This window comes from Malania oleifera, chromosome 1, assembly GCF_029873635.1.
Source record: "Malania oleifera isolate guangnan ecotype guangnan chromosome 1, ASM2987363v1, whole genome shotgun sequence".
Taxonomy (NCBI): Eukaryota; Viridiplantae; Streptophyta; class Magnoliopsida; order Santalales; family Ximeniaceae; genus Malania; species Malania oleifera.
Genome location: NC_080417.1, coordinates 81,006,184 through 81,030,738, shown reverse-complemented (window position 1 = coordinate 81,030,738; position 24,555 = coordinate 81,006,184). Strand labels below are relative to the sequence as shown.

The 24,555-nt window shown below is 35.3% G+C and overlaps 1 protein-coding gene across 1 annotated transcript; it reads right to left on the bottom strand.

Moving 5' to 3' along the window:
* Positions 1–4,648: 4,648 nt before the first annotated feature.
* Positions 4,649–23,595, bottom strand: LOC131145040 (probable small nuclear ribonucleoprotein G). Its single transcript, XM_058094084.1, has 4 exons — positions 23,320–23,595; positions 23,181–23,203; positions 4,996–5,117; positions 4,649–4,857 (listed from the first exon to the last, which is right to left on the bottom strand). Exons 1-4 carry the CDS (start codon positions 23,508–23,510, stop codon positions 4,798–4,800), a joined length of 396 nt encoding a protein of 131 aa, XP_057950067.1. The 5' UTR covers positions 23,511–23,595; the 3' UTR covers positions 4,649–4,797.
* Between the last annotated feature and the right edge of the window lie 960 nt (positions 23,596–24,555).

Here is a 24,555-nt window from a genome sequence, read left to right as displayed (position 1 = left end):
AATTACAAGTATTTTTCTTCATCTTCTCCATCTCTCCTTCATATATATGTTTAATTAACCAGTTCTCTGTTTTAATAGACTAATATAGATACCGATATTAACTGCATACTAAGAAATAAAATTCATTAAAAGTTAATATACATGTCATCGATAAAAATTTAATATGCTAATCAATAAAAAAAAATATATGCAATTAAATGATATACATGTCGAGTCACGTCTTTAACAATGCACCATTCTAAAACACCAAAATTCCGACTATATTTTTCATGCATTTTGAGTATTCTATGTTTTACTAAATCTACAAATATTAAATTCAACTTCATATTTTTCGGACAATTTTCAAACTCATATCAACATATGAGTGGTATAACATCGAAAGATAAATTAAGGAATGAACATATTCGTGGTAAGTTAGGTGTAGCTCCTATAGAAGATAAGATAAGGGAAGGACGACTCAGATGGTATGGACACTTGCAACGTAGGCCTTATAGTACACCTGTGAGGAAGAGTGACTTAGTTACTGTGGGGGGCAGTAGAAGGAGTAGGGGTAGACCTAAAATAACTTGGGAGGAGATAGTGAGTAAGGATTTAATATCTTTGAATCTATCAAAAGAAATGGTCCATGATCGCATAAATTGGCGGAAAAGGATTCATATAGCTGACCACACTTAGTGGGACTAAGGCTTGGTTTTGTTGTTTTGTTATATACCAACAGATAAGCATCAAAAAGCAACCATAACTTTTACAATGAATAAATAAATTACAAATGATCAAATTAAAAATATAGAAATGTCTCCTTCAATTGATGATCACTCTTCTAATTCTTTTCATTAGGTGTACTCTGTACCAACCTTTTGAAACTTCTAATATAAAGTAGCACATCCCTGAAATAGAAACAAAATCACATAATGGGCAAAAGAATTTAAAGAGAAAAAGAAAAAACTTTTAAATGTTAACACTTGTTTAATACAAGCCCATGCTATTCACAAGCTCATTATTTTGCCTTGAAAATTCTTTGAAACTCATGCCTTAGTCCATATAATTCATAATTCAGTTGAATTTTTAATGTAGTTAGTTTATTATTGACCAAAAAAAAAATTGTCATTTGAATGAGAAAATTTTTAAAAAAATAATAAACTTGCAAAGAGGATTGAATGCCTTCACATTTTTCAGAGTATGAACATGCCTTGTGCTGAAGTAAGCATCAAGCATGGCTGGTGCGCAAGGCATAGAGCCCTTTAAAGTCTCAACTTCTCAAAACACCACTGCACTAACAAGTTGAAAAAATTTCAAGAAATTTCTGAAAATTTCGCAATCAAAAGGCACAGCGACGTCAATTCTAAAGAATAATTTGCCACTTAAGTATTTTAACAACCTTCATTTAAGAAAACATGATATTCCAAAACAAAACCTTTAGTTTCATTTAAAATTTTTGCCCATGAAAATGCCTAAATGATGACATTTCAAATTGAGGATTTTTCAAAATAAGACCTTTGGCTCCATTTAACAGAGCAGAGAAAGCCAAAAAAAAATTGCAACCATATCACCAGCTTAAATTTTTAAAGAGTAAATGGATTTATATTTAGAATATAGAATAATATTAATAATAAATTGCCTTTGTTTTCCAGTTGACCATGAGGTTAGATAACAAGAAAAAAATATATATATATATAGAGACTAATCACCACTTGGACATTTTAACAAACACGTAACGAAACATGATATCGTAAAAAGTGAAACAATGCTTTTCATGTTCTTCGAAATGCCCAGTAGTCATTTCAAAATTTGAATCCTCCTCAAAACCAAACTTTTAGCTCTATGGAAAAAAGCAAAAAATTTTGTGGAACTACCATTGTTTGACTGCAATTGTGGGAAAAGGCGGGCAAAGACATTAAGTCCATGGTAAAAATGAATTTAGTAATTTTTATCTATTTTCTTAAAATTTCAGAAATCCTTTGATCTATTTTTTATGGTAATGTCTCTTTGTTCCAGACTTAATATAAGTAGACAATTAATTGTACTTAACTCCATTGAACCACAAATTTGATTTTTAGTCAGAATCAAGATTAGCTGGAATATAGTTTATCTTATTTTATTTTTTTGGCACAATTTGTCATCTGATACTCATAAATTTTCAATTCAACCGAAATGGTAAGATCACTTATTGCCTTTTTTAACAGCGCCGAATGTCTTGGTCCAAAATTGTGCTAATGTCGTTTAATTTACAAATAGAACACGTATAAACCCAAAGCTCTCGGTCTCAAATATTCAACACCACATTTTCCTAATAAAGGTTCAAACATCAACAATCAATAAGAGCATCAATGCATAGGCATTCCATACATAGAGAACACAAAACATTTTGAGGCATTTCAACAAATACTTTGTTTCATTCAAAGGAATTTTGACCAACATTTCACACCACACACAACGCCATCTCTCACATGCATACACAAAATAATTCCCATTAACATCGCTTCTCTCAGGCATTTTAACAAACACTAAACGCACCCACAAACAGCCTCATCTCATTAAGGCATCCACAACGCAGCCCCTCACAGCTCCTCTCAAGGCATTTTGGCAACTTGTTATCACACCCACACAACCCCATCCCACGCACGCACCCACAAACACAGCGCCTCTCACACTGCTGCTAAGGACAGAAAGAGAGGGACCTACTATGATGAAAACACAAAGACAACATCACAGAGACGCGGGGAAATAATTACAAAATAGGCAGTGGAGTTGCTTCAGATGAGCTTTGTTGGAGATGTCTCAAATTCTGAAAATTTTTTCTTTATTATTTCTGGTTAATGGCAGTAGTTTTTCTTGATATTATTTCAGTCATTTTTATTTTTTAGTTTCCTGCAACAGCTAGATGTTAATGGTGATATTTAAATAATCAAATATCATTATTCTGCTACAATAACCAGGGTTAGAAATTACTCTTCTATGCAACCTATGAATAGGCTACCTCTAGCTATTTTCAAAACACAACCAACACACCTCTCTTGTCTTTATTACATACTCATTCTCTCCATCATCTACCAGCAGCCTATGTCCTTTAATAGATATCTTATTACGTTTTCATCATCTTATCTTTGTTTCTTTTTCCTTATTCTATATTGGGTATTGGGTAAACAAATACTATAGCTTATAAAGCTCTAGAGCTTGTGAGTGCATACAAACCTAAGTCTAGCCGAGTAATCCTAGAGACCATGCACGCTATAACTATTTGCACTAAAAAATTTTCTCCTGTACGCGCAAAATCAGTTTTAAAGATAGTAATCCTACCACGCCTCAGCTTCTCTACAGTAATTATTTTTACTAGTTTAATTTAGTTATTATCTAATTGCATCTTAATTTCTTACAAAACTAGAACCAATACAGCCACCTTAAATCTTACATCGATGAAACAAGAAGTGAATCTCGCACATGTGGAATCTTTTAATGGGGCCAAATACAAGTGTTGGAATGCAAAAATTTATTTTGCCTTGAAACTACTATCGAGGTATGTGTTCTAGGGACTCCTCAATATCAACCATAAGTAAATAACAACCACATCATACTAAAGTGAAAGTAATATAAGCAGAGCACAAGAACTACACTCTCAATACTTTTTTAAGTTCTATGATTTTATTTTATCTATGACACTACCAAGGAAATATAAGATATTTTCAACTAAATCACGGAAGCCATTGGAACCAAGAATTTTTCACAAATGAAAAAAATAGCAGATCTCCAAATTCGAGAATTTCAAAAATTGTCACACAATATGTTGATAAAGGGAATAGAAGTGAATGATGTATTCCAAACAACTTCCTTTATTCATAAATTGTCACCATCCTGATGAGACCAAGGGAACTTTGATGCACAAGAAGGATATGAATTTAGAACAACTTATCATCTACCTGAGATAAAAGAAGCAAATAGAAAAAAAATAATGAAGCAATAGGAAAGGCAAGCTTAGTGGAAAATGCCAGACAAGAACCAGGGAAAACTTCAGAACTAGGAAACAAGGGAAGCTACATCAGAAGTTTCAACGCTAAAAGAAACGACCAAACCAACAACCATCTGCACAATCAAATCAACAACCGAGGAGACGATCCGAATGGTCACATTAAGTTACAACTCCTCCCAACATAAAAAAGACGGAAAGACAGAAGGTAACTACTACGCTTGTGCCATGAAAAGGTATTGTGAACCTTAAGCTCACCTCGAGAAAAATTCTAGAATTGACTTACACATATCATATTTCAAATATTAGAAGAAACTTAATTTCTAAATCTATCCCCAGAAAGGTCGGTATCAAACTAATTTTTAAGTCGAACAAATTGATATTGACTCGGAGCGGTGTCTTCTCAAGTAAGGGCTATTATAATAATGGATTGTCCGTGTTGATTGTTATTAATTGTATGAATAAAAATATCAGTTCAGCTTATTTAGTTGATTCTTTAAATCTTTGGCATGATAGATTAGAACAAATAAACTTTGTTTCTGTTAAAAATTTGAGAAATCTAGGTCTAATAGTAAGCTTAGACAACTTTAACAAAGAAAAATGTTAAATTTGTGTAAAAGCTAGATTTACTAGAAAACTTTCTAAATCTATGACAACTTTGTACACAAACATTAGACAAGCAAATAATTAGCTCAGAAACAACACAAACGAAATAGCAAATTACCATCAGATTCCCAGTTAATTGGAACATCTTTCAGACAATAGCAGCTATATTATCCCGAAAAATACATGCAACACATGACTAATTAACATTCATACATATCAAACCACAATCACTATGATCTACCAACTGGTTCTAGAGCTTCAACAGTCACTACACTGTTTCCTCTAATAACCTGCAGGAACCAAAGCAGTGTTAATATCAGAACACTGACCGAAATAGCAAGTCATTACTAAAATGGAAGATTTTAACTATAGAGAAATAACACTTATTGGTTAACTCAAATGTAGGAGACCAAAGATCAAGGACCCACCACCATGCCTATATCGGTTTGCTCATTGCCATTTACTTCAACTGTGTTGTCAACCACCAAGTTCATAAACTGGTCGAACCCACGGAGTGTTCCAACCACCATCCGATTAGCATTCAGCTTGACTGCAATATAGAATAACAATGCAATATAGAACTTAAGCATTGTTGATTAATATAATAGCATTAAATAGAAAAACCAATTGATGGCAAAATAAAATGCATACAAAGAATACAACGAATGCTTAATTTGGCTACTGTTACAATTTCACCCTCCATTAGTAGGGGTGTAATCGGTTTTATTGTGTTCAATTTTTTGCCCAAAACTGAACCAAACCGAATTTATCAATTTTTAATATTACAAACCAAAACCACATCAAAAACCAATAGTTTATAGAAACCAAAAACTGATTACTACCAGTTCGGTTTTGTTTTTAATCAATTTAAAAGTTAATTAAAATTTTTAATTTAAAAAGAGCCCATCCTAATTTAAAACTTTTATAGCTGAGGCCAAATGGAAAGGGCATGTTTTAAATGAGGCCTCATACACAGGCACAATAATCCAAGCCCATTAATAAAGGGCTTCAGAGAAGGCCATACGAAAAAATCAGCCTGGGCCCATCCTCCACTGGATTTAATACTACAAGGAAGCTGAGCAGTGGATTGGATATATATACAAAGGGAGGAAGGGTCTTTGCCTCTTCCCTTAGTCGATGTGAGACAAATTATTTCCACTTCCCAACCGCCACTACTCACAGTTCAAAGCAAAGGAAGCCTTGTTAAATGGTTCAATTTCGGTCCGACTTTTGGCTTTTCATTAATTTTTGTACAACCCTACCCTCCATAATCTCAAGTCTTCTGCAAGCGTGCTCATTTTTGGTTTTCTTTTTCTTCTTTATTTGTTTATTTTTTTGTGGAGGCAGAGGCTTGATGCTTAACTGGAGTGGAAGGCGTGTACACAGCAAAATTGCAGACCATAATTCTTGAGAACCTTGAAGTGTTAAAGATGATAACAATGACAACCACCAACATGCTGCTTTTGCACCCCCCAAAATACTCATCTCCATACAATTTTCAATACAGAATCAGATAAACCATGCACAATGAAAAGATTTTGCTCCACAAATCATCAAAGAGCCGTTAAGACACCAAATAGATAGGCCGAAATGGCCTATCTTTTAGGCTGCAAATAGACCACTCTGTCAATCAACAGCATGAAGCCTTTCAATCTCTTTTGAGATTGTACAGCAATAATCCCCAAAAAGGAAGAGCTCATTCAAAATCTGTTCAATCGATTAAATATGAAAACATTTAACATAATTTTTAAGGCATGTCTAATAAACAAGCATAGCCAAAACACTAAAACCCAACTCTGTTGAGCTTGCACTTACCTCAGTTTATGTTTATTCTATATTTGTTTATAGAAATATACAGGTCAATTTAACTTTAAGGAGATTCTTTAAATACAATTGATTAAATTTATTCAAACATGGTAGATAGTACATCAAATTACTTTTAAAAAGTTAAAGTAGCATAAGTTTTCTATTATCCATAAAAAAAATTGTGTTCCTTTTTCTATTATCCATAGTATGATGATCTGATTTTTTATAAATTATTTGTAATTGATCATTTCTATTTATAAATTCTCAAATTAGCTAGTATTTTAAAGGAAGATTTAAGCACATCTATTAATTAGCTATGAATTAGCAACAAATAACAAAAGTTTAGATGAACAAAGAAACAGAATCACATAACAAAACAAACAGCTAATACTAGAAAACCAGAAGAAAAAGAGCAGCTCTCAGATGCCAAGATTCAGAATCTTTTCTGCGCAGAACATGCAGCAAATTGTTGCAACCCAATTCAGGCAGTGCTCCTCCCAACTTCAAGTTCCCAAAGCAATAGGATGCAATAGGATTAGAACAACCAAAAGAAGCTCAGGAACAGTTCTCATTCACCAAGAATTCATATCCTTTTCTGTCCAGAACAAGCTAAACTAACATCATTAACAACCTAATTAGCAATTATTGCTGGATAATGGGCCTCCTTCAAAGATGAGATGATTTCAACCTTTCCAGGAGTGATAAATTGCTGCACCCTAAAACATTTTTGCTACTACTTCTAATTTTGTATTTGCCCATAGCAATAAGTCTATTCATATAACACGCTAAATATAGGATATCTGAGCGGGAAAATTCTGCTAAAACTCTCTTGGAACAGGATAAGATATCCCAATTGCTACAGAAATTGATTAGTTTGATCAAAATCGCACTTTCTGATTGTTGTTAATCAGTTTGTAATAGCCTTTTTTTTTTTTATTGTTTTGGATTTTTCCTGGCTTTGTGGATCTGGAAAGTCTTTATCTGTTTGGTTCATTTGGTTTGATACTGGGGGATTCGTGAAACATCTGAGGAGGTTTTTCAAATCCAGAGATGATATTCAGTTTTTTTATTGCATTTCTCATTTGGTGTAATCAGTTCTTGGTATTTTGGTTGTGAGGATCTAGAAGTTTTGGAGTTTTTTTCATTTTTGATACTTGGGTATTGTGCAGTGTCTATGTTCCTAATCTTGCAGAAAATTTTTCTTGGTTGTTGAATAGGTAATATGGTTTAAATGATTTTTTTATCAGTAAAAAAAAGGTATGCATTAAAGGGCATCAAGGGGAAGCCAACCTGAAGTACAAGAAGTCAATCACCGTGTAGTGTATCGTAAAAATAAAAAATTGCATTGAACTCCTTTGCCACAAGTCCACTATGCCAACTAGTAATGGCAGCAAACCACTGCTCTTTGCTGAACTGAAGCATCGAGATTGAATTTTTTTTAAAACCCTTATGTTCCTCTCTTGCAAAAGGATCTAATAGTGAAGATCCCCTTCTTGTCCAAGGACCAACCAGGAAGGTCAACAGTGTTTTGACTTTGAGGCTGGATTTTGTAAAGATGACTGTAGAAATCAGTGAGCTGGTGAAGGTCCCAAACTTCCACAATTCTATGAAAAGAGATTCCGAAAAAACCCCCTATAGAGAAGCTTGAAAGTGCTGGTTAATGCGAGCATCTCTGTCACAAGCAATGTTGTAAAGGGCTTGAAAGGAGACACTAAGGACCACTAGATAGATCCACACATCATGCCAAAAATAAATGTTGTCTCCATCATCCATGCGCCATATGGTCCTCTGCAAGCCCGAGGGGTCCACCCATTCTGCTCAAGCCCATATTTGATAGCAACAATTTTCCTTCATAGGTGATCCTTCTCAGTCATGAATCTCCAAAAAGCCATTTTCCAAGGGCTTTATTGAGGATGCAAAGGGACTTTAAACCCAAGCCTCCTAAACTAATCAGTTGTTTCACCAGGCCCCATTTCACTAGGTGGAATTTGAATTCTACCCCTAAGTTCCCCCAAAGGAACCTCCTTTGAATCCCTATCAGCCTTTTGGCAACAAAAACCAATAGAGAGAGAGACATGAAGTAAACCGGAAGGTTTGTCAAGGTGCTTTTGATAAAAGTGAGTCTCCTTCCTTTTGTCAAGAAGCTACTTTTCCAACCTGCTAGCCTTTTCTCAAACTTCTCGATAATAGGGTCCTAGACTCATCTTTAAATCTAGCTCCAAGAGGTAGCCCAAGATGGCTGAAAGGAAAGGATCCTAATTTGCACCCCAGGAGACCTGCAAGAGGAGTTCCTCCTAAACTGTCACCAATCCGAATGATTTCACTTTTTTTGAGACCGATTTTCAAACCTGAGATGACCTCAAAAGCAACTAATATGCAACGCAGGTTAAGAATATAAAGAGGGTCATCCTCATAGACAATGATGGTGTCATCAGCAAATAAAAGATCAGACCTCCAAAGATCTTCCATTACTGCCGACTCTAAGGCCTTCAGAAGCCCTTTGTCAGTGGCTTTTTATAACATGAGACTCAACACCTCCATCACCACAATGAAAAGGAAGGGAGACAAAGGATCCCCTTGTCATATACCTCTAAAGCAGCCAAAGAAGTCAAAGGAGTACCCATTGATGAGCACTAAGAAGCTTGGAATACTTACACAGTGGGTGATAACTCCTCAAAACCCAAGGAGATAAGGAGAAAGTTCCACTTGACATGATTGAAAGCTTTCTCCATATCAAGCTTACACATCACACTACTTCTCCTTCCTCTGATAGGAATCCACAACCTCATTAGCGATGAAGGATGCATCCATGATCTATTTTCCTAGAACAAACGCATGCTGGTGCTGCCCTACAACTTTTGGGACGGCTCTTTTGATCCTTTTAGCAAGGACTTTAGCAAGAATCTTATGCATACTCCCCACCAAGCTAATTGAATGAAATTCCTAGATGCTAAAAGCCTCAAATTTCTTCAGAATTAGGGTAAGAAACGTGGCATTAATGTTACGCACAAACCTACCTAATTTAAATAAGTCCTCAAAAGCGCCAATGCGGTCCTATTTGAGTGTCCTAATTAGACTAAAAAAAAAGGATGAGGAGAAACCATTAGGGTTGGGTTCTTTTTCACCATTGCAGTCTCTAATGGCTTGGAGGATTTCTTTGAAAGGTCTCTCAAGCCATTCCACAATGGAAAGGCTAAGCAATTTGAAATTGATTCCATCTGAATAGGTCTCCAGTTTTCAATTTCCGAATACAAGGTCTTGTAAAACACATGAATGCCTCTTTTGATTTGCCCTTCCTCAACCAAGGTATTCTCACCAATTTCTATGCTCGAAATGGTGTTTAGCCAACAGTAAGCATTCATAGTCCAATGGAAAAATTTAGTGTTCCAATCTCCTTCCTTGATCCATAAGGCTCTAGCTTTATGTTTCCAAATGGTCTCTTCAAGGCTGATATCTCTAACAACTCCTTCAATGCTACCCTTTTTGTCCTTCCTTCAATACCGAGCCCTTAACCCATCTATTTCTCATCAATATCCTTGATGTCATTGAGAATGGTGGTCTTTTTTGCTTGAATATTTTTGAAGGTGCTCTTATTCCGAACCTTGAGCTTTTCTTTCGACCCCTTCAATTATGAAGCTAGTACACAACTAGCATTCCCTCGACCTAAAACGAGGACCATCAATTATTTACAAGGTCTTTGAAACAGTTGCTCTTTATCCACATGTTCTCAAAGCAAAAAGGGGTTGGCCCCCATTTGACTCCTCCCATGTTGATAAGAATAGGGAAATGATCCAATGTGGGTACAAAGAAGGAATTTGCCAATCTTGGAGAGAGGATGGCTCTTTATTGTTGGACCAAGTAAACATTCCCCCTATGAGCGGAAGATCGATGAGGGCATTGGTATTAATGAAGTCCAAAAACTCCCTCATATTGCTGCTTTCCAGCGCCCCCCCCCCCCCCCCCCCCCCCCTCCATTTCTTTCATGGGGGGAAAAACACCATGTTGAAATCCCTATCAATAACCCAAGGAGCATCCAATCGGCTTCTAATTTCCAAGAGCTCTGCTAAAAGAAGATGCCAAGAGGGTCCTTCGCCTAGTCGGTAGACCCTAGTGAAAGTCCAAAGAAAATTGTTGTCCGGGTTTTTGAGCTAACACGAGACTAAAAAGGATCTAATGGAATGACCAAGCAACTCCACATTGAGATTCCACATAACAAGAATGCCTCCAACATTACCCACAACACCAAAGGAAACCCATCCACAAGTCTCCTGTCCCCAAAGATCTCTAACAAGAAAAAGATCCATATTCTCCACTTTGGTCTCTTGCAAGCAAATGATGCTACTCCAATCCTTGAGAAAGGACCTTATTACACCTCTTTTGGATTTGTCGTTCAGCCCCTCCACATTCCAAGAGATGACTTTCCTTAACATTATTTAACAAAGCACACCCAGTTGTTGCTAGCCTCCACCAATACTTCTCCAATCCTTGAGAAAGGACCTTATCACACCTCTTTTGGATTTTTCGTTCAGCCCCTCCACATTCCAAGAGATGATTTTCCTTAACATTATTTAACGAAGCAAACCCAGTTGTTGCTAGACTCCACCAAGTTTGTACAAACTCCCAACCTATCATTATTAACTGACCATTCCAAGCATTTTAGCTCCCTATTCGTGTCTGAATTCTTGTTGCTACCCATGGGTTTTTCAGAGTTGGGTAGAGACTTTGCCCTTCTCTTTTTTTCGATGTCCTCAGACAATTTCAACGCCCTAGATAATAGTTTTGTTAACCAATTTCACCTTCTGTAGCACCCAATTAGGGACTTTCTCCTTGAATTGTGTGCTCTCCAAATCAAAGTCAAACAACTCCATGAAGTTTGGGCTATCCTGCACATCAACATGGTTTGGGTTGCAATGCATAGCCTCAATGGGAGGAGTGAGGGCAGGGATTAGGGATAAATCAGCAACTGCAATCTGCAATTTCTCCTTCTCAGTGGCTCGTGGTGCCTTGAGCTAGGGGGAGGGTGGACTTGCAAGATGGAATTCCATAGATCAGCCAACCTCGCAGCCTTGGCAGGTCCTTCATGGAGGGAGAAGGATCTAAAGCATTTGTCACTAGCCGAAGAAGAAGAATTGAGAACTGGGAGACATAGGGAGTATCCCCCTTGAACACATTGTCAAAAACCATCTTCAAGCCCTTCCCGACGTCAACATAGGAGGAGAAAAGCTTGGGCCTGGCAAACTTAAGACCACAAAAACCAAAATTAGAGGGGCTCCTACTCTTCTTAAAAACATTCGCAAAGGTTTGAGAGCCATCAATCTTAAGCACAGCTTAAGGTCGCCCTTGTAACTGGTCAATTCTAGGGAGCAATTGAAAGGGTACACCACAATGGGGGCAAACATAGTGGGGGCAAGAGTGGTGAGCCAATGCACCCACCAAAGATGGCGGATCCAAAGGAGGGGCTGAAGCCTTCAAGATATCCAAGTTTAAGCTACGAGATAAGGAACTGGAAGAAAAAAACCTTGGGCTTCCAAAGGAAGGGAGGGAGCAAACACTGCCCAATGACAACAACTGCATTGAACACTTTTTTCCAACCCTTCAAACCGAAACCCTCTGGGAAGACTAGTTGTCTCCAACCACCAACCACTATTGGTCTCCATAAGGGATCTGAACCTGTCGTGCCTCTTCAATTTAAGCGAAAGAGTTTTATCCCTAATTCTCAATCTGCAAAACTAGGAGGAAGAGGTACAGCCAGCAGCCCAAAATTCTTCCCAAGTACAAAGGAACCAAGTGAACTCCTCAATGTCCAAGAAAATAAATTTGTCATGACCCCTACGATACTCCGTCAATCTAACAATGTAGGATAGCTCGCCTTCCAAAACCAAGTCAAAAGATTTCCTCTCAATCCACACAAAACACTTCACATCTGCCCTGGTGGAGCATTGAGCAAGAGACATAGGGGGGAAGGATAAAGAACTGTTGACGAGGAGATGGGATGAGACGGGGCAGTGTGTTAGGGTTGCAGTAACAAAGGTGAGAAGGTTGAGAGAGATGAGGATTAGGGCTGGGGTGAGAAGATGGCATAGTGAGAAGAAGAACAAGCTTTGATGGGAGGCTTCCAGAGGAAACTAAAATGATGTCTACTTCTAATATATGCAATGAAGCTTCATCAAGCTATCGATATTGATTCCACCAAACTATTTTCGATGTTCAAGGGAAAGAAAGAAAATCTAGTTAACAAAGTATAGATTTTAAAGTACTGACAAAAAAGACTATGGATTAAAAGGACAGATGATGGAAAAGGAAGATATAAATAGCTCGGCAAGTAAAAAGAAAGACGTGACTAAAATTGTTGAAGAAGAATTTAGCAAGGAAAATGGGGAAAACTATATGAAATTTAATTCTTTGAAGGAAAAGTCAAGAGTTGGAAGCTAACAAAAAAATTGAAGCAAAGGAGACAAGAAACATAAGCATGTCAAACACCTTTGAAGCATTAAGAGAAAAGATGATGGAAGAGGATGCAAATAGCTCAGCACTAAGTAAAGGAAAGGATGTGTTGAAGATTGATAATGAAGAAGAATTAAGCAAGGTAAATGAGGAGAAATCTGTAAAATTTATTTCCTCAAATAAATATGCAACAAATGAAGAGTTGCCTACAGAAAGCTATAACAAAAAAAGTTTCTATTAGTTCCCAATCGACAAAGGTCAAATCTATAATTTCGGAGGTAAGGGAATAAAAGGAGAAAGAAAGGGAGGCTTCCCAAGAAGCAAGTGAAACTAGAAGAAATTAAACAATCCCCTTTTAAATGAGATGCTCTGCTATTTGTTGGAATATTAGAGGTCTTAATAGCCCCCCTAAAGAAGTAAAGGTCAAAAGAAATTTCAAAGCTAATTGCATCATAATAGATTCAAATGGTTTGTATTTTGGAACCAAAAATCCAAGCTTGTAAATTTGCATAAGTAATTTTTTCTACAAGATGGAGTCAAGTTATTCTACATAATAACAATAAAAATATAGATTCTTCCTCTAGAGTATGGTTTGGTTTCAATCTAGATTTAATACAACCGGTGGAAGACACAAAGATAATCAAGTTTTATCTATCTTGATAACTATTGAGGGTATTAAGATCTGTGTGTCTATTGTATATGGTTCAAATTCTATATAAGAGAGGAAACAATTATGGAAGGTTATACTGAATACAAGTAGATATGCAGGAGAAATATCTTGGGTGGTGATGGGAGATTTCAATATAGTAAGAAATACTGATGAAAGTACAAATGAGCTTTCTGCTAGTTGTTTATTTAGTGTTTTTTAGAATTTTTTGTTCAATAGTGTTCCTGCTTTTGGGCCTTGGTATGCTTGGTTTAATAAATGAGAGGTAAGAATCTTATAGCTAGAAAATTAGACAGAGTTCTTATTACACCAAATGTAAAGGAGGTCTTTCCTAACATCAAGCTAGCATTTCTATCTCCAAAGGTATCTAATCACTGTCCAGCAGTATTAAAATTCAGTAATAGTAAGGATGTTTGTATTAAAGCTCCAGTCAAGTTCTTGAATTGTTGGACAACTCATGAATGTTTTGTCTGTTGTGGTTGATTCCTAAAACATAGTTATAAATGGGACTCCAATTTATGTTTTAACACAAAAACAAAAAAGTCTCAAAGGGAAATTAAGAAATTTTTATAAGGAGTACTAGAAGGTTGAGTAACATGGCGAGTGCTACTAGAGAAGAGATGCTAAAATCTAAGAAGGCTTAATGAAAGGAGAAGTGAATGCCTTAGATGCTAAATTGAAGATGGAGGAGTATGAGGTAACAAATGAGGGAAGAGTCTATACTTAAACAAAAAGCTAGATAGGATCTGCTAGAGGTGGGGAATAAGAATACTAAATTTTTCTCTACTATGGTTAAAACCAGGAATGCCTTCTCTGGAATGAAATGTCTGCTTAATTCGAACAAGGTGAAAATATAAACTCAAGAGGGTATTTTTTATGAGTGACTAAATTTTACATATGATTATAGGGGAAAGAGAACACTAATGTGAAACCTTACAATTGGGGGTATCTCAAGGATATAGTGAAATCCTCTTTGAGTTCTAAGCACATGAAGAGATCTTGAGTAAAACAATTACACAAGAGGAGATTAAAAGGTTGTTGTTTCCATTTTCAAATGATAAAGCTCCTGGTCCAAATGGATATAATGAAAAAATTTTCAAAAGTTGATGTCATATAATGGGTAAAGATGTTAATCACAAATATCTTGTCCTTTTCTAAAAGAAAGTAGAATGCTTAAGCAAATCATTCAACTCTGATTACATTGATCCCTAAAGTCAAAAATCCTATGTGCGCGAAAGATTTCAGGCCTATTGTCTATTGCAATAAAAAGAATCTCTAAAATAGAATCCAAAATTGCATTGGAGAGTTTGTTTATACAAACCAACTTGCATTTATTAAAGGTAGGAATTTACAGGATAATTTTTTTTTGGCTCAGGATTTGCTTAATAAATATCATTTGAATAGGAGTCCCACCAGAATTGCCTCAACTTCTTGGTTTCACCGTTGGCAAATTACCTAGAAATATCTTGGTTTGCCTCTCAGCTCAAAGAAAATTCGTGCTATAGGCTATGAGATCTTGGTAGAAAAAGTGGTTAGTAAGCTAAATAAATGGATGTATAAGCTGCTTACTTGTGCAGGAAGATTGCAACTCATAAAGACAGTACTACAGAGTATTCACACATATTGGGCTCATACTGTTTGGTCGCCTAGATCAGTTGTTAAAGAATTGGAAATAAAATTTAAGTCTTTCTTATGGGAAGGGAATGATTGGAATACAGGTTGTAAAGTTAAATGGTTTAGTGTGTGTAAACCATTTGAAGAAGGTGGACTATGCTTAAAGTTACTGTCTGAGTGAAATATTGCACCTATCATGAAGTTGATTTCGGATATCTATACCTCAAAGCAATTCCGGATTAATACATGCAAAATTAAGGATCATAACTTCTAGGAAATTAACGAAAGACCTGACGGTACTTAAAGATAAAAGATGGTATTAAAGCATAGATTGAAGGCTTATCCATAATATACAATGGACAGTGGGGAATGGTAAATCAGTGAGTATGCTGTTTGATAATATAGACATCCTAAGAGTCCCATTTTTTTTGTCTTGTGGTCCCAAAAAGAGCTAGGAACTCTAAAGATTGGAAAGCTAAATGCTTTTATTACTGGAAAACAGTGGATTTGGCCAAGGAGGAGCAGAAATGTAAATGACCTGATTAATTCAGTTGTTGTGCTTCCAAATGATGAAGAGGATGACATGATAGGCACTGTTGTAAACTTTCAAAATCTAGCAAGTTTACTCTATATTCATCCTAGGATTATATCAGGGCTAAGAACCCAATGGTTCCATGGTCTAGGGTTATTTGATTAAAAAAAGTTATACCAAAGCATTCTTTTGTATGCTGGTTAGCAATATAAAATAGAATGCCTACTCTTGAGAGAGTGGGTATATGGAAGCTAACTACTGATATTAATTGTAAGCTTTCTAGTAGTAACATTGAGACTAGCAACCATTTGTTTTTTGAATGTGGTAGTACAAAACAAATACATCAAGGGATCTTTGCAGCCTTGGAAGTTCATCACTCTACAAGAAGCTGGAAGGCAGGCATACAGTGTCTATCTGGTCTTGATAAGACTTGTTCTAATGATTTAGCAAGGCTAGCTTGGGCTTCTGCTTTCAACAATCTGTGGAAGTGGAGGAACTCTATAATTCTTGTTGGGAATCCACAAAACCTGGATCAGTTATAAAGCAAGCGGTGTTAGATGTTAAAACCAAATCTTGTATGATAGTTTAGTTTGGTCTTCTCCTTTAAGAAGGTTTTGTCTGTTTGTATAAGGCTATTAGCCTTTTTCCTTCCCTCGTTGGTAATATATGGTGCTTACATGTTTCCAAAAAAACAGTCTATTAATGTAATCTTCCCAATTCAATAAGGCCCCATGCAGTTTAAGCTTTTCATTTTCTATTAGGTAGACTTGTCCATAGATAAAGCATTCAAAAAACAGATGGTTCTCAACTCAGTAGAATCCCTACATATTTTACATTTAGCTTCACTGCATTTGCCCCAATTCATAATTTTGTCTTTGGTACTCAGCCTGTTTAACACAGCTAACCATGTGATAAAAGCACACTTTAATATGCTATTCTTCAGCCAACAACATTAGCCCACAGTACAGTGTTCTTCTTTTCTCTAATGCTTTCCCCTGCTGAATGAAAGGAAAAAGAGCCAAACTGTTAAATTCCAGCTATTTCTATCAGCAAGATTACAATTGGGAGAGAAATTCAAAAAAGCTTTGAATGCTGAAACTTTATGTGCAAGTCTTCTTGGCCATTTCCAAGAGTTTCCAGCAATAAAATCATTCGCAGTAGAAGAATTATGTATGCCCAACTCAATAGCAAAATGTCATCCATATTGCTTGATGATAGGGGTTGTGAATACACCAGTTGTCATAAAGGAGGTTCACCAATTTACCATCTCCAATTTTACATTTGACGCGTAGATAAGCATATTTCCTCACCTTAACAATTCTTCCAGATCCAAGAATTACCAGGAAACTCTTTAGCTGCCCCAAATGCTTTTTCCTTTAAGCTTATAAGTATGCACCCAAGCCACCCAAAGAAAACTCTTAGAGGAGCTTATATACCAAAGCAGCTTGACAACAGCAACTATACTCCAATCATTAAGAAGTTTAATTCTAAGACCTCCTTCATTTAGAAGCTTACAAACATCCTTCCAACTAACTCAGCAATTATAAGAACCATTATGATACCTTTCTATAATAAGGTTTTGAATATCCTTTCTAATTCCTTTAGAAAAGCTTTAGGAAGCACAAGAAACAGAAGCCCAATAGCCATAAATGCTTTGCAAAATGGACTTAATAAGTCGCAATCTTCCCAAGTAAGATAAGAATTTGTTTGCCCAAGAAAGAATTCAAACAGAGACTCTTCCAATAAGGAGCTCACAATCAACTTTGCTTATACTTTTAGTAACCAAGGGCAGTACTAAATATTTCATCAGTAATTGTCCCTTATTAAAGGGGAGCTTAGGCGCAACGGTAAGGTTGTCGCCGTGTGACCTGGAGGTCATGGGTTCAAGGCTTGGAAACAGCCTCTTGCAAAAATGCAAGGTAAGGCTGCGTACTATAGACCCATCGTAGTCCGCCCCTTCCCCGGACCCTGCATACAAGGGAGCTTTGTGCACCGGGCTGCCCTTTAATTGTCCCTCATTAATTTGAATCTTTTTAGAGACAGCATTAGCAATATCAGGCTGAATATGAGAGCTTAAAAATTCAGATTTTGCCTTATTACATTTAAGGCCAGTCATTGTGTAAAAGATATGCAAAATATTCTTGATTGCTTTACCAGATTCCAAATTATCTCTAGCCAGGATCAATAAATCATCAGCAAAACAGAGATTAAGAAGCTTTACTTTCTTGCATTTAGGGTGAAAAGAAGAAGTACCTTTGATAGTAGCATGCTGAAGAAGCTTAGTCAAAACCTCCATTATCATAACAAATAAGTATGGAGAAATTGGATCTCCTTGCCTTATGCTTTTTTCCCCTTAAAGAACCCTCAAGAGAAACATCAATCATAATTGAGAAAGAATGGGTAATAATACATTCACTAATCCATCCCACAAAATTCCTTGGAGTGCCAACACAATCAAAAGTTGAATCAAAAAGCCCCAATCAACTGAATCAAAAGCTTTCAGATCTACCTTAATGGCCATTTTGAGAATCTTCAAAGAATGATAAAATTGCATTAACCACATCTTTCTCAACAATATGCCAACATTTTTTGAAAAAATCAGCATTATATCCATCAGGGCCAGGTGATTTATCATCTGCAAAAGAGAACATTTCTGTTTCAACTTGCAAACCATCAAGTTTCTTGCTTAAAATTTCTTTTTCAGCCTCAGATCAACTGAAGTTGAGCAATTCCTTCAAAAAGTCAAGATTACAGGGCTCAACCTCCTCATCCTTCTTCCCAATAAGTTGGAATAATAATCAATCATAACATTGGTTGTTTACTTTACAGAATTAACAACCTTCCCATTGCCAACATCCATGGAACTAATTTGATTGTTAGTTCTTTTATGATAAACCATCTTCAAGAAGAATTTATTATTCCTATCACCAAGCTTTAACGAGCTTTCTTTTGCTTCTTGATGCACAATCTACTCTTTGATATTCAACAAAGCCAAATAACATTTCAGTTCACTATTAATTTCTTCAGGATTTGCTTTCTTTACAAACAGATTTGACTGAGCAACTTTCAGCTCCTGTTCAGCCTCCAACATTTTATCATTAACATTAGCAAAGTGCTTTATGTGAAATAACTTCAAGTTATTTTTCAAAATGTTCAATTTCCTATATTGAACATAGGGGATCATATTCCATGAATCAGCAAATACTGTCAGGAACTCATAAATCATGTTCATGCTCCAACAATTCAAGAATCTGTAAGGAGTTCTCCTCATCCTATTTAGGCTTTTTATCACCAAATGTAATCACAGCAGGACTACGATTAGAAATTCCAAGTAAACAAGTTCACATCTCCATCTTCTGCAGAAAACTGAAACAATTGTGAGACAAAAACCCTGTCCAATTTCCTAAGAATAAGATCATTAACACTTTTATTGGACCAAGCGAAGATTGGGCCCTCGAATGGCTATCATCCAAACCCATAGTGAAAAGGAAATCATTAAAATCATTCATACTAACCAAACCACATCCCTGAACAAGAGAACTGCTTTCTGAGAATCTTCTTACAATGTTAAAACCTCGCATGACCAACCAAGGACTATCTCCTACTTAATTTACCATATTTTTTAAATCAGTCCAAAGCTCTCTTCTCTTAGTCAAGTCATTAGAAGCATGTACAAAAGGAACCCACTTGGACATATTTTCCATATATAACTACAGAGTAATAGCTTGCTTCTTTATAAAAATCTCCTTAATATTGAAATTTTTAGGGGTAAAACACACCCATATCCTTCTTGGAGTATTGCCAGACTCATAGTAATACAGAGTAATAGCTTGCTTCTTTATAAAAATCTCCTTAATATTGAAATTTTTAGGGGTAAAACACACCCATATCCTTCTTGGAGTATTGCCAGACTCATAGTTCTGTATAAGGATCCACCCCTTTTGCAGATTATTAAGTAGCTTCATAGAATTATTAGGTTTTGATTTTTGTCTCATACAGACCTAACATGAATTTTATTTGCAAAAATAAATCTATTCACCACTCTCTGTCTAACAGGGTCATTTAACCCTCGAATATTCCAACTTCCAATAGAAATCATTTTTTACAGCAAAAATGAATTAAGCTTTCCACAGAAATAGTCAGTTTCCTTGGGTGTTTCCCCTTTTTACTTCCTTTTGTCTCTTCCAAATTTGAACTTTATTTTTAGTTTCAGAATCAATTGAAAAAGCTGAACTTTCACTACCACTATTAGAAGATTTCACAGGATCTTTAATGGCACCTACAGGTTTCTGTTGGGGAATAGATGAACAAAGTTCATTTACACCAACTAAGCTTTTATTAATCACTTTATCTTCCACTGCAACAAGATTCCTTTTCTTTACAATAGCAGCTGACTCACATTCAGAACTGTCAGGCTCTTCATTGTCATCCTTTGTACCAAATATATTCAAAATAGGTTCTTCTACAATAGTACTGAGAACTTCAGAAGCATTCTTTACTTCACCTCGGCCATCATTTCCTTTTCTTCATTGTTCTTTGAACATTCAGCTTTGTCATCCACATTTTGAAACACATTTTATCTAGAAAATCAGTTTACTGTAGCTAGTATCTTTTGAAATCCTTTTTTTAAGTACATGACATCCTCTAGTTGAATGACCAAAGATCTTGCAGTTTTCACATTTAACAGGAATCCAAGCAAATTCCAAATTAATGGTTAACAATTCATCATTAGGAATTCTAACGTCAATACACTGAGGGAGCTCATCATTTATTTCAATTTCAATGCATATTCTGGGCAAAAGACATATTCTCCATTTGCCTAGTAATAGAATCAATATATAATGACTTCCCAACTGCGCTAGCAATGTAGCTCAGATCATCCACAGTCCAATAAACAGAAGGAATATTATAGAATTTCGCCCACAGGAATTTTGTCAACCTTCAATTTATTCAATTCTCTAACAACCAATGAACCAAGGCCCATTCTCTATTATCCAATCTCTGTCCACCACTTAAATGAACTCGAATAGAAGAGACCCAAATGATAATGAAAAAATATCAAACTGCCAAATCTTCTTCCAGATCTTACCAATTACTGAACGGATGTATGTAAAAGAAGGAGCCTAAGCAATTAACTTCCCTACAATAGCATCACTCCACTTATATGAACCCATGGTTAAAACATCATTTGGGGATCTACTACAATCTTTCCATAAACACTTTGAGGCTTATGATATTTCAACTCCTTAGCAGACACCTATTTTTCCAGTTCAAATTACTAATCTTCACAAGATACTTCTTATTAAGAGAGGGATCAATTCTCTTCAAACTAGAGAAAACCTCATCCATGGCTAAACAAGTAGAAAGCTTGATTTCTGGTGACTTATTAGATCATAAGCAGAAGATTCATTTGAAAACAATTTGATCTACTTTGTATTCAACCTCGCAACTTCCACTTTCAGCTTCACAGAACTTCACTTTATTAAATTCTCCAGAAGATGACTGAAGAATTAATACGAGAGAGAGAGAGAGAGAGAGAGAGAGAGAGAGAGAGAGAGAGAGAGAGAAGAAAACTGAATTGCAGAACAGTAATCTTTTCAATTAAGCACTAAGATCAAGAAATCTTGAAAAACTTTTGAATCGATGCACAAGACATTCAAAGCTGCTGACATGTGCCCAAAGAATTCCTGCCCAGCTTCTTGCACCATTGCTTCCATAAATTAGCCAGTTCATTAAATGAAATAAACTAATGAAAAACTCAGCATGGCTTTGGGAAATGCTTTAATAAACAACCTTGAATAAGTGTATTCAAGCTCAAGTTCAATTAAGAATTTAATAAATAAGCTCGAAACAAAGTAAAGCTTGGCTTCATTTGGCTTGTCTGCAGCCCTACCTTCAAACTTAAGGGAAAAGCAGACAAAAAGATTAACAATTAAAATTCTTCAAATTAATCTATATTTCAAAATTTCAGAGCAAACTAAAACGACTCATGACTGATTGTTAAAGCTTGATGTACATTATAGGCCTAAAACCTAACAGCTTAAGCTTTTAGGTAAAGTGGTAATCTAACACCCTTAATAGAACCTAAAATCTTAAATCCTTGATAGTATCATGAAGGGGCTTAAAGGCCATGAAAGAGCTCGAAACAACCATTATAATAGGGACTCTAGCAAATGGCACTTCTTCATTTCAGGATGCAAAGAATTCAAAATGAGTAATTGATAAAATATGTTAAAAGGAGCCAGCTAATATTGTCAAAAACATGGGCTGTAACAGCTTCCACACTAGTCAAGGGATTGGTCAAATTGCCACAATAAATCAATTCAGCCTAAACCATTAGGTGTGCAATGATTCAAATATATATATATATATATCCTTCAAACTAACAAACTGCTCATATCAAGTCCGGTGGATAGACATTAAAACAAGAATAAAAATGAAAATAAAAACAGGTCCTAATTAATTAAAGACAAGAAATGACCCTTTAGATGATTCAAGTGCAAAATTTACCCAAAATTAGCCTTCTATGAACTTCGGCTTCAAATCTATATGGACTTTAAAGAAATATGCCTCTGAGGATTCATTTAAGAACACATTGTATAGTAAATGTTCATATATGAGATGCAAAAGAAAGAAATCAGAAGGATCTAGAGGGGGAAATTTCATTAAATGAAAAACAAGTATGAGAAGAAGGTGAGAATCTCTTTTTCCACAGCCAAATCAACATGCCTTATTCCATTTGAATCACTGTTTCTACTGAAGGAAAACATTTTTTAATGCTACTTACTCAGCTTGCATAAAGTTCACATAAAAAATTAATTTAGAATAAGTGATTGGTCTGTCAGCATCAGCTTCTGCTTGCATATCCAATTAAAGAAGCAACATGAACCAGAGTCACAAACTTAAGATATAAGTAATGTTAATTAGAATGCACAACAATCCAGTTCATGGATGGGACCACAGTATGACAGACGCTCTAAAACATTGAACATTAAATATAAATATTTCGGTGAAAAATAAGTAATGGCACATGTATATTTTGGAGAGGATGCTGAGGTGTTCTAATTATACCATTGATTTTCTTTTTATGAAATAGATAAACCATGAATGAAGATAGATTCACAATGTGATAATTTTCCACTTTAGCCGATAAATTAAAATTTTGAATAATTATATTTAGCATTCCAGGATGAAAATGCATCACATTTTAGAGCATTCATGCCAATTCGTGGTTTGCTAAGGTGTTAGTTGTTTTATCATAACTGTGGATGTAAGAAAGCTAATTCTAGATATTCATCATGCATGCTCAACAATACATTTTTACCCTGTTCAAAGATACAAAAATCTTTTTTTTTTTAAATCTCAGGTTTATTTTAGTATATTCCTTTTAACATTATTATAAACTTCTAAAATTCCAGAATATAGCAGTGTATGAAGAAAAGCAATCTTTAGAACATGAAATAACTCCCAAATAAAACAACAAAAAAACTAGGAACGAAAATTTTAACGCTACGATCACTGATCACGCTACTGCGTAGAAAACAACTTACTCTGAAGCTTCTTATCCATGTATCTGCACCCAAAAATAAATAAATAAATAAATTTTATAAAAAAAATAAATTTAAAAAATGGCCAAAAAAAATGGAGGATGAATGAAACCCTAGAAAATATGAAAGAGAGGGAGCTCACTTCTTGAGATCCGGTGGCTGACCTGATCTGCTCATGTTGAAGACTACGGAGAGAGAGAGAGAGAGAGAGAGAGAGAGTAGAACAACGAAATGGAGATGGGTAAAAAGAAACCACTTAGTGCGGAGGACGAACGACGAACACGGGTACAAATTAAAGAATCCACGCGAGGGGCGCCCTAGGGGACGATCCATGGCCGACGGCCCATTGGGTAGCGTGCAAGTTGGTGTAGGCGGGGGGGCTTGGCCCAGTTCTGAAAGAGAATTAATTGTACTATCGATGACCGTTTGCATGTTTATGGCTTTCTATTTTTAAATTTTTAAAAAAATTATATAAAAAATTTAAAAATTAAATAATATAAGGACATTTATATTATAAAATATGTATATTTATGTAAATGACTATTTAAATAATAGATTATAATAACCTTTGGTATGTCCATATAATAGTTCATTATGTGGTTAACCTTTGAAATGTCAATATATTTGTCTATATAAGGACATGCTTTACAACAAAATGAGTTAATAAGATGATCAATAACATCTAATTCCTGAAAAATTAGATTGTTGAATTTCTATAACTTCAAACTTTTCTATATTCCTCTTTTATTTCATTTACAACACGTTATCAATACGAACAAGTTTTTAAAGTATAGCAAGTTTCGTTAGTATTATTCTAAAGTAAGAATCTTGTTTCCTTTAACATTTGTTATTTATATAACTTTAATTTTTCGTCAAACTATATTTATATGTTAACTATATCTCTTATCTTGAGTACGTGTTCTTAAATATTTTTATGTTGAGATATATGTGAGAATAACATTTCTATTTAATATTTACCTAAGTTTAAATTTTTATTTATTTTCAATGTCAACTCTCACAAAGTTTGAATTCGTTGCCCTCGATAATTTTGGGAGAAATTATTTGTCATAGGTACTTGGTGCTGAGATTCACCTTAATATTATGAATTTTGGAAGTACAATTGAAAAAGGAAATCAAGCATCCCTGCATGATCGTGCAAAGGCAATGATTTTCATTCAACATCATTTACACGAAAAATTAAAAATTGAGAACTTTACTATTAAGGATTCATTAGTCCTTTAGAACAACTTAAAGAAGAGATATGAATACCAAAAAATGGTAATTCTTCCAAAAGTTTGATATGATTGGATACACTTATGACTGCAAGATTTTATAACTGTAAATGAATATAATTTAGTCTTATTCAAAATTAGCTTTC